At 44.4% G+C, this 11710-nt stretch overlaps 1 protein-coding gene across 3 annotated transcripts in view; it reads right to left on the bottom strand.

Annotated features, from left to right (window-relative positions):
- Positions 1–9693: 9693 nt before the first annotated feature.
- Positions 9694–11710, bottom strand: part of Nup93 (nucleoporin 93) — a 139229-nt gene continuing 137212 nt past the window's right edge. For 2 of the 3 annotated variants that reach the window (XM_004625968.2, XM_023709314.1), the window contains exon 22: positions 9694–9966. In XM_004625968.2, coding sequence (XP_004626025.1) covers positions 9856–9966 — 111 coding nt within the window. In that variant the 3' untranslated portion in view covers positions 9694–9855. The remainder of the gene's footprint in view (positions 9967–11710) is intronic. The other variant, XM_023709315.1, reaches the window with a different exon arrangement.

The following is an 11710-nucleotide window of genomic DNA, read 5'->3' on the forward strand; positions in this document are numbered from 1 at the left end:
AGTGGTTTTACCACTCCAACCTGCTCAAAGTCAGCTTTTCACCTACTCTAGCACCTCCTCCATGGGCAGGGAAGCTAGTTGTGGATCTCACTTTTGGCTATTTCTCTAAGCAAAAGCCTCTAGGCACCACTGTCCCTCTGGACTAGAAGTTGGGCTAAAAGCATATCTTTATGAGGGCTTTGTCACTTGGACCCCCCCAAATTTATCCAATCAAACCCATCTATCCATCATGAGAATCAGGCCCCAGGCACAACTCATGGAGGTAGAATAGGACTACAGTCAATCTGCCCCATGGCATGGCGATCCACTCTCTTGCTGCCATTAGCAGGGAGAGGTACAGAAAGAGTAACAAGAAATATAAACTGGCACTCTTACCTCCTAACCTCTCCTACAAGAGCTTTCCTGTTATTTCCCTGTGGGCTTCATCCTACATCAAAAAGTCTGTATCTCTAATACAGGAGAACAACTAGCAAAAAGCAGTTTACCATGTCTCTAGTACAAGGAAGTAGCTGTCAAAGGACCATTTTGCCACAGTATATCTAACATGGGAAACAGCTGTCGGGAACAGTTGTACCGAAGGTCCTGAGGGGCCTGCACTCTGAAAATAGCTATCCAAAAATTAAGAGAAGTCATCAATTTAATCCTTCTTTTACCAGTCCTTACTTTCACCATACAAAGGGTTTTTTCTTACTTTGCCTTTCTGATTGGTGTTAACTTTTCACAAAATAGGCTGTTATGATTCACCAAAACAATGCTAATTTGTTACCCATAGGAAGTTCTGACTAGTCTACTAATAGTTATAACAGATTAATATAGTTCGATTTCATCAATACATGTAAGAATATACTCTGGTTTAAAAGTAATTCTTGGGCCAGTGAGATAGCTCAGTGAACTAGTTGCCTGCTTAGGCAAGCTCAAGGATGGGGGTTCGATCCCTGGCATCACCTGAGGTTCAGGTCCTGACCTCTGGCATGCTGAGCCAGGCACCAAGTCCGGATGTGGTGGCACACACCTGTCATCCCAGCAGTTGGAAGGCTGAAAACAGAAGGATTACTACAAGTCTGAGCTGTATTGTATCAGTGGTTAGTTCTCTGCATTGTGAAACTTGATCTACATCTAGTGGCTTTGGTTAAACATTTTGTTATTGTATAAATGAGACACTTACATGACAAAATAAGTCTATTTGTGGTCAACAGCACTGCTTCCTGAACTTATAATAATTCTAAAGATTTCCTTAATTGTTCTCAATACAATTAAACCTTATAAATCTGCTTTTAAAAATCTAAATTTTGGGGCTGGGGAGATGGCTCAGTGGAATAAGCGCTTCCCTGGCAAGCACAAGGGCCTGAGTTTAATCCCTGGTTCCGAGGGGGGGAAAAAAAATCTAAATTTTGCCTTGACTATGAATACTAAATGTAGCTTAGCAAATTATTATTAAGCTCACAGTATATGAAATGTATTTGTGTTTCCCAGGCATACAGGGTTTCAAAGATACAAGGCTAAAACACATTTTTTATACTGGTCACTTTCAGACTAAAGTTGGTGTGGTGGTAAAACTTTCTGTAATTATATAATTACGTTATAACAGCATATGACTTATAGTTGCTAAGTGACATTTCTAAGCTTTTTAAATCCTCTGTGAGTTCCTTATATATATCACAGGTCCCTAGATATAAAGATATTGAAGATAAATTTTTTGAGTTAAAATCCAGTTGTTGTATACAACTTTTTGTCTTCCTTATTTATTGATCTAGATTAAAGTAGGTTTATACCAAGATCAAAGATGCTAGTTCTAAATATAGACAACAGCTCTGTATGACTGGCAAAGATGCCTAGGCAAGCCATGACAAAAAGTGAAACAGGCTGTAGCCTGAGCTTGCTATGGGACGGGCTGCAATGCAGGGTGACCCCAGCATAGGGCAGGCAGCCCACACAGCCTGACCTGGAGACTTCCACAAGGTCCCATCTTTTCTCACTTTTTTTCCTCCTTTTCTCTCTTTCCAAAAATACACGAGGGAGATGTTAAAAACATATAGTACATCTGAAATAACTGTTGGTAGCTCAATGTTTGTTTCTAAAATGACACCTTTAGGCTTTACTTTATAAGCCCAGGGTTAATTTAATAAACCATACCTGGTTTTTGCCCTCAGGACAAAAACCAAAAGAGAAGGAGGAAAGAGGGAGGAGGGGGACAGGGAGGGGAAGGGCAATTGAGAGAAACAAGAGGATTACAGGTGTTTGCCATCACACCCAGTAAAAGCAGTCCAAATAACTCAGTCGTTATGGGTCCCTGTCCTTGTGTATGTTCCTTTTCTCTTCTATATTGTGAGCCCCAGAAAGCAGAGATCACCCAACAGCTCTTCCCTAGGAGTTCTAGTGGGTGCTGAGTGGGTAAATGAAGCCCTGGAGTCAGCCAGTGGGGAGAGGTCCACCTTGTAATAGGAAGAGGCCCCTTCCTGGGGCTCAGCCCAGTAAAATGTAAGCTGCCTGAGGAAGGGATCTTAACTCAGTTCACCACTGTCCAGTTTCTAGAACAATACCTGGCACAGGGAAGCCTCAAACACTTCCCACTTAGTAGTCATGGAATAAACAGGAGCTACATGTTGAACATGATCTGTCAACGTCTATCTTTTAAGAACAGATTTCTGGCTGTCACTGAACTAATTTTTTAAAATAAAAAAAAAAAAAAAAAAAAAAATCCATATCTGAATGTGGGGGTAATCGACTATGACTGCCCCCACAGGAATATGTGCTATGAGGGGTAGACACTGAGTGGCAGTGGACACACTTTGGTCTTAAAGATCTCCCCGAATGAGACAGGAGCGGAGTGATCAAAATTCATTTTCACTTATTGAGCCTAATGTGTGACAAGTCATAGGCAGGTGACTTACACAAGTCAACTTGATCATCCCAATGGTTGATGGAATGAAAGCTGCTATCTTGCCTTCCACTTAAGCAAAGTGGTCCAGAGTGTCCCTCTGCTGCACCATCACCACATGGTGATGAGGGGTTTTGATGACTTCCAGGCCAGAGGCCAAGCTGTGACTGTCTCTATAGTGTGCAGCTCTACAGCCTGGTGGGCCACTGCCTTGCTAGGGCTTGCTCAGAGCTTATGCTTTGAAGCTTTTAGCTTAGGGCCACTTTCCCAGTGCTCCTTGTTCCGTCTCGTCCCATCATCGCTGAGCTTTTAACTTGAAGAATTTAGTTTTCAAAGAATCCCTGAAATTCTTGGGCAGTTTGTGCTAATGTAAATGACTACTACTGACCACCAGAGGGCAACAACTCAAATCTGTTTTTGAGGATAACGTGCCCTTTTGGGTTGGGTTTAAATTTTCCTGGGGCCAGAGAGACAGCTCAGTTGAATAAGTGCTTGCCTGACAAGCGCAAAGGCCTGAGTTCAATCCCCAGTTCCACAAAAAAAAAGAAAAAAGAAAAAAGACTTAAATTTTCCTATAGGGGCCGGGGAGATAGCTCAGTAGAATAAGCACTTGCCTGGCAAGTGCAAGGGCCTGAGTTCAATCCCTGGTTCCAAATGAATAAATTTTCCTAAGATCCCACTCCCATGATCTGCCAGACTGATCAGTCCAAAAGCGGACCCCAGAGACCCCTCTGAGTATGGATGGTGGTGGTAGGGGTCAGCAGGGTAGCAAGAATGATGCTAACAGGGAAGGAGATATTTGGAACCACCCAGTAAAAAGCATTTCTAGCCAGTCTCTCCAATGACAGTGTATCTTGTGCACCACCTCCGCCAGCAGCTCTCCTGGATTTGGAATGCCATTTCCCATACCAGTCTTTGTATTTCTTTTTTTTTTTTTTTAAATTTTATTTATGTGTGGTGTGTGTGTGTGTGTGTGTGTGTGTGTGTGTGTGGCCAGCTCAGCCCACCAGGGGGCGGGGCTGGCTGGCATGTGGTGCTGGGGGATTGAACCACGGTCCCTGTGCTTTGCTAAGCTTGTTCTAAGTAGGTGCTTTAGACCACTGAGCCATCTCACCAGCCCCATAGTCTTCGTATTTTTCCATGACTGTTTGCCTTCCAGGGTCTCTACTGCCCAAACCTGGCAATTTCCAGGGAACAGCCGAGGGGCCACTCAAGTTGGGGTGATCAATGGCCCTGTGTCGTTTCTTGCCACCTGGTGACTCAGAAACAATCCCCACTCCACTGAAAAGCCTGCAGCAGTAAGAAACCTGGGTAAACATGTCACTCTTAACTCCAGTGGCTCCTGCTTCCACATACCTCCATAAAGTTCCCTTTCCAGCCCAGCCCAGCCCAGCTCCAGGAGGTACTAAAAGCCCTGCTTGTTAAACTCTATCACGGGTCTGAGGGTCCAGACTCCCACATGATTTATCAGGAAGTGGCCTCCCAATGGCTCCAGGGGCCTGTCCAAACAGAGGGCCCCATGCAGAGAAACTTTCTGTGTGGCTCCCCTGGGGAGAGAACACAGACCACCAAGCTGTTGAAGCTGTCACTTCAGGGCAATGGTCCCCAGGTGGAGAGAAAAAAATACTCTATCTCCCAGTATTTCCATATTTCCAAGCAGAAGCCTATGCCCCAGATCCTGGGGATGATACTCTGACCAAAAACAGAGAACAGGAGACACATGCCCTATGGTCAGGCCCACGTCTCTCATCATCCAATCCAGCCTCCCACTTCTGCTTCCCCTTCTGCAAGGCCAATACTGGTTCCCAATTTCCATTTAAAATGCTTTCTACTGAGGATCACAGAATTTAACTGCTCCCAGTTCCAGCATGCATGCCACATGCCGGGGTTGCCACTAACATGCTTTTCTTTATTGTACCCCCACCCTTCCAGTCAGAAACTGACCTTCCCCAGACCCCAGAGGTCTGAATCTGGAGGCTTGGTGGGGGAAGACTTTGGCTGAGGTGGGAGTCCTGTACTTATAGAGGCCTTAACAGGCCCAGGAACTAGGCAGATCTTGGAACTCCTTGCAGGGAGTGGAGAAGGCCTGGCTCACTCAGCCCCAGAAGCTGGGAAGAGGCACTCCTGCTGGCTGCTGAAGAGCCCCAGCCTGCGCCACTGAAGACCCTCCCAAGAAAATTTTCCATTCACTAAAGGACTGAACAAAGGGTGCAAATGGCACTTTAGGAAAACCTTCCACAAATGTACTTGCTATAGACAGGAGTGGTGGTGGAAGGACCCTCCTAAATGCAGTAAATACCTAAGTCGTGATACAGAAAGGAACATGCAGACACATACATACACTGACTGTCCGCCCTCTCCCATCTCTCCAAAACACCACACAGAGCAACAATGTCAGGAAATCCAAGACAAAACAAAGCAAGACAGTCCCTTGAATAAAGCAGTGAATTTTCCCTACCATGTCTCTAACATAGGTTACTACTGATCGAGCAAGAAGACAGTGCTTTGCCTCTTTCTTCGCTGTATAAAGCACTAGGCATTTGACATCCCTCATGGAAAAATACCTAGATGACCGGAGTTGAGGTTAACTGCTATCTACAATTTTCCCATTCAGTCTGCCTGCCTAGCTCTTCAAAATGGCACCCCAGTAACTGCCCTCTCTCAAGTGACTTCAATCTCACTGTCATTTCTGCTGCACTTTGACAGATCAGGGTAATCCAACTTAGCTGGAGAGCTCTAGCAGCCTCAGCAAGGCAAGAAGACTTCTAGTGCTTGCTAGCAAAACCGGGAGATAAGAGCCAGGCAACAGCAGGACATATTTACACTAAGAACTTCCGCAATGCTTACATAAAATTCAAGGGCAACCAAGTGTCCTTTATTTGCTAAATCTGGCCTGAATGAGGGGGTCCTGCCTTCAGGTCATACAATTCTGGACACCAGCAGAGAGCCTAGTGATGTCAGGTCTGCTGTTTTGAGGGTTGATGCCCCCTCTGGGATCCCTAACTCCCCAATTCCTATTCAAACAGAAGCCAACACCTGAGGCAAATACTGTCGCCCTCTTGTCCCCAAGAAAACCCATGATTAAGAGCAAAGGCAGTTGGAGTACAGACCATACCAGTACAGTGCTGAGCTCTGCCAGCATCCACCTCCCCACTCCCACTTTTTCCATGAAAGATCCGGTCTTTACAATGGTGCTCTCCTTACCCTTTTCTTCACTGGGGACTGAATCCAACGTCTCACATACACTAGACAAGTGCTGAGCCACTGAGTGATCTCCCCAGCCCCTGGCCTTCATTATTAACAGTAAAAATCAAATGTCCTTTAACTGACTATGAAAAACATCTCTCTCCTCTACCTTTCAGACCAAATGCCTAGCAACGATGTCCAAAATGAAACAAAGCCTGAACCCAGGCTTGAGAAGCTGGTCTAAGGGATGGGGTAGAGGCGACAGGCCAAAGCACAGCATCACAAGCCACTATGGGCCATCATGGGCAACACGTAGAAGAGAATGTCACAAATTAGAGATGAAAACTGTTCAAATTCCCAGTTTAAATATTCATGAATATTTCCAGTTTTATGATCCTGGAAGACACCAATAGAAGGCAGCACACCTTTTCTTAACTAATGCCCCACTCTAGGATGGCACTGACACTGGACACCTCCAGCTGCCCAGTGTGGTCCATGCTGCTGTGCGCTGATCCATGCTGATACATAACTCACGTGGCCTTTTCACTCAGGCACAGGGTACACGCCTGGCAGCGCAAGCACCCGTCACTGGTAGTTTCCTCTCTGAACGTCCTAGATAATAGTTTTTCACCTTATTCCACTGCCCTTTTTAGAAACAAGTAGCAGAAAGATCCACTGTCCTCCTGCTCCCACTGTGAGGAATACTAATACTATACATCCCAGAAAATGGGGCGTGAACAGGCAATTTCTGTTAGAATTACGATCAGTGGGCATTCAGGACCCTGAGAACAGCTTCATTTTCCTCCAGGATTATACACAGTGCTGTTTCATGAGTTGCTGGCTTCTGATAATCTTGAAATGTGGGCACAAAAGCCTTTACTTAAGTAAAATGTGAATTTCCACCAGGAACTTTACAGGTTACGCCTTCCCAAAGTGCTGAACACCCCCATGACTTATGGAGGCTCAGTAACAGTCCCGAGTTAGGGCTGGCAGCACTTGGCAGGGTGCCGGTCTGGGGCTTTAATCTCTTATTTTAGCATTCTACTGGCTCCAGGCACTTCCTGAGTGGCATGATGGAAATTTGGCAAGTGCTACGGGGTACCTAACAAAGCAGACAAATATTCTAATGCTAATGAAGAACAAAGGGTGGTTGAGATCCAAACTAAAGCAGTGGGGTGAATGTTGGACCAGGAGCCTTGATTACACTAGAGTAGGCAGGGATGAATCAGCAGATCACCAAATGCTGAACACTATGAATTATCCTTTGCTCAAAGTAACCTAAAACCTATGACTTCACATGATGAAGCAAGAGTAACAACAGAGGCAGCCAAATCATGGTTAACTCAATAACCAGAGTCTAAGTTCTTAAGGGTAGAGCTAGGGCTGCCTTCTGGCTACAGTGTACACGGGTACTTCCTGCGCTTTGACAAGCTGCCCAGCTCATGAGCACAGACCAAAAGAACTGTCTAAAGGAGTTTTCCAAATAAATAAATAAATAAATAAATAAGCTTTCCAATTCCACTCCAGGTTTCCCATCAAAGGTGGGTGGCAAGTTTATTTTGAAACAAAACGAAGAGATCCATGAAACCAAATCTCCAGGCTTCGGAAAAGGATCACATCAGTACTTTTCTCAGTTCACTGCATATGAAGACAGGAACTATGACTCTGTCAGTCTCCAAGTACCCTTGATTTTGTTAAAAAGATTGGAATGTCAGCCCTGGAAGAGACCTCCCAGAGCCATTTGCTCTCAGATTCTCTGGGTAATAGTGAAATTACGGGGCAACACATAGGGAAAGAACTGAGTTCTGTGAACTGATGAGCTGAGGATGGCCTTTTAAGGTCATGACTTGTCAGAAGGGCCATGATTTTTGAGGATGCCTTTGCATACGCAAAGGAACCTGCAGCTGCTGTGGCTTTGCAAATTTGGCATGTTTCTCCTCAGCTCTGCACACCCAGCAGGCTGTATGTGACCACAGAATCAGTATGAAGGACATTTGCCCTGGCAGGCCTAGACCTTCTGGTTTGAACCTAGTTATCTTACTCTTCCTATAAGTCTCATCTGAGCAAGTCAATTACCATCTAGTGACCACTTTACTTTCACCTACAGATCAGATCTGGTTGCTTTCTTTTCCTTGTTGATCTTCTGGTCTTGGTGGAAAGTTTCATCCTCGCTACAGAGATGGTGAACAGTGCTACTATTCTGAGCCAGAAGAATTGTGCCATGCAGGGAAAGATAAATTTACAATTACCTCTCATAGGGTAATGAACAAGAGATGAGCCATTAAGCATATAATATTCACGCAACTTGGACCTTCTCTCATTTATGACATAGCTTTATTTTTCTGTCTGAGAGTAAGATCCAAAAAAAAAGGGCAAACCTCTCTAAAAATTCAGAATACTTTTTAAAGCACTATTAAAAACAATTTAAGTCAACCCATATTAGCAGGGCATAACTTGCTAAATCAAGTTAGCAAGGACTCATCTTCCCAGACTTTCCAATAAAGCACAACTACAGAAGGCAGCCCAGCATGACAAGGTGGGACCAGAAGACCTGTACAGACATAGCCCTGCTGATCTTCAGGCTAGATCCTTGATGGAGAATGAAATGCAACAGATCAGTGGCAGATAGTTCTTATCTACACATCAGTTCTTTCCCAAAAGGAAAATAACACTTTAACAAGTACTTTAACAAGTGTTAAAGGAAGAGGAGGGTGACCACACCCTATAAGAAAGACTTCTCCCTAGGATAAAGGCAGCTTTGGAGATTCTTTAGCATCTTAGTATCCTGATTATACTTCAGCAGACCACTGCTATGTGTCACATGGTCTCAGCTGGCCCAGTCAGAAACAAACACTTGTTCCCACTTCTTCTATTTGGACCAGGGCTTTGGGTCTGGTAGTGGGAGACCTAGAACTGATGACAGGTGACCACTACTGTTCAGGAACTAAACAACTATGGTGCAGGTGCCATATATCTACATTCTGTATATTAGACCCTCGGAATTTGACCAGGAGCTCACCTGGCCAACTATCTTGAGTGTGGAATGGGGGGTTGACCAAGCAGTGGAACTGACTGTTACAGAAGGGGAAAGAAGTGCCCAAGCCCAGCCAGTGCTCAGAGCAGCAGCTGCAGAGGTTGAGGGAGCAAGGGCTGTCCTTCCTTTAAGCGCTAGCTGGGACATCTGCCACCTTCTTTCACACACCTCCACTCTGCCTCCAGTGTGATTTCAATAGACCAACCAATTAATCCTGGAATCAGAGCAGATGACCACGATCACAGCAAAGGGATGGTCATGAATCACCTGGACTTTAAGGCACAATGGAAAAGAGGGAGGACAAGTAGCATTGGTATTTAACATGCAAATCGGAAATTGTCCAAAGCTGAGATTGACTTTCATACTTAAATAGAAGTGTGAAAATGAACTGCAATCTGCTTTGTGGAGTATTAATCTAAATAAGTGACTCTGAAAGACTGTTTCCTTGCTCATTTTGGGTAATTTTTTAATCATTTAAGGTCAATTTATAGGCAACTATATAGCCTCTTACTCTGATAGCATTTCCACCCAATACACAAATTAAAACCTAAACAAAACTTCAAAGGAAAAAAACAATGAAAATAAAAGAATGTTGAAAAGAAACACAAATCAAAGAAATTTATTGGTGTTGACAAAAATACATACTACAAAAAACACAACATAACACAACAGAAACAAAACCAGAAACCCCACCCTAGAGGGCCCATGTGCCTAATATACTGACACTGCAGTCCCAGAAGCCCCCAAAGCATAGCACTTAGTTCATGAGGACTTCCATCTGCACCAGCCTCGCATTGGTGTCCCCAGATGTCCGGTAGGGTATCATTCCAGCAAAAGTAATCAGGGCTCGTGCTTGACTTCGGAGTTGCTGAGAGAAAGGAGGAGCAAAAGGAGAAAACTGGTTAACTCTCAAGTCAGGGCATGGAACCAAGAATCACATCACATCCTTCTGTTTGCTACCCCATGGTATCAAAGAAAGCTCTGGCTGGGTGATGACAAGTCTTACCCCTGCAATCTATTCCTTCAGTATCATGCAGGGTTACTGAACCCCATTTCCACAGGGCATCAAAGCCAAATGCTGACAGGCTTACTAAGAAAAAGACTGACATGTCTGCAGGAGAACTGCCTTACTGGCGACACATGTGACCAACTGATGCTTTGTAGACCTGAGCTTCCACACTGCCTTCCATTGGAAACAGGAAGTCTCCCTCTCTCCTGGCTCGTTTTTTTTTTTTTTTTTTTTTTTTTTTTGTTTGTTTGTTTGTTATTGTTGGTTTTGTTTTCTGTCTGTATTTTAGTGAAGGGTCTACAGGGTGTTCAGGGTCTCACTACTAGATCGGACTCTAGTGATCCACCTGTTTACAGCCTCCCAAGTGCTGGGATTACAGGTGCGTGCCACCACACCCAGTCTTAACTGCCATCTCAGCGTGCCCCAGAGGCAGCAGTTGAGACTGGGTGTGGCCCCGGCCCCTGCTTGCAGGAGCTTTAATCTGCTGAGCTATTTGGCAGGCCCACCTGGCTGATTTTGGTCCACCTGCTTTCACAGGGATCTGAATTTCTGTACCTTCAACATGACACAAAGGCTGTGACTGTATGTGGTCCTATTTCATCCCATTTTCCTGTTTCCTTCCTTTGGCTCTTTCCTTCTTTCTGTCCCTGCATAGGAGCTATTTTCCTATGCAAAAACATTTAGCAAATTCCTGGATGGTTCCAAGAGGAAACAAGATGGCCACTGAAGTTTAAACTCAGCTGTTTTTAACAGATAGAAAAAAAAAGACTACTTTTATTCTATTTTCCAATAATTATATACAAAGCAAAGAAACTCAGGAGAACAGCTTCAGGTGATTCTTCTAAGGATATCTGGGACCTGAGACTCCAGGTTGCCCCACAGCTGCTTATACCAGTAAGGAAGAAGACTGTACCTGGGTTAGCCAAGGAAAGTCTGTACAACTGTAACAAACCTAACATACTGTTCTCCATACCCGTCAAGATGAAAAATTCTACCATCTTTCACAACAGAAGCCACTTAAAAGAGTGGAGATAGCCCACAGACAGCCCTGGAGGCAGAGGGCAGGACTATCAGAGCTTTGAACTACCAATATCAGGTCTGGCTATTGAACACTGTCCTGAGAGTCTAATAAAAAATTAAGTGGAGGGCCAGACAGATAGCTCAGTAGAATAAGTGCTTGCCTGGCAAGCACAAGGGCCTGAGTTCAATTCCCGGCTGGGGGGGCAGGGAGAGTGGAAAAGTTAAGGAAAAAGTTAATTTTAAAAAACATCATTGACTGTCTCACTTCTTTAAACATCACTGACTTCATGGTTTTTGGTTTTTTAAAAATAATTTTATTGAGAAACAAATAGCAATGAGACAGTTTAAAAACCAATTAGGACGGTTTCAATAATACATTGCATATTGTTGTCTTCGTAGTGATTATTCACAGTACAAGATGCAGACATGATATCCCTTTTTTTTTTTAACATTTATTTATTTATTGTGTGTGTGTGTGTGTGTGTGTGTGTGTGTGTGTGTGTCGCCAGCTCAGCCCACCAGGGGGCGGGGCTGGCTGGCATGTGGTGCTGGGGGATCGAACCGCGGTCCCTGTGCTTTGCCA

Source organism: Octodon degus, unplaced genomic scaffold (genome assembly GCF_000260255.1).
Source record: "Octodon degus isolate 3935 unplaced genomic scaffold, OctDeg1.0 scaffold00011, whole genome shotgun sequence".
Lineage (NCBI taxonomy): Eukaryota > Metazoa > Chordata > Mammalia > Rodentia > Octodontidae > Octodon > Octodon degus.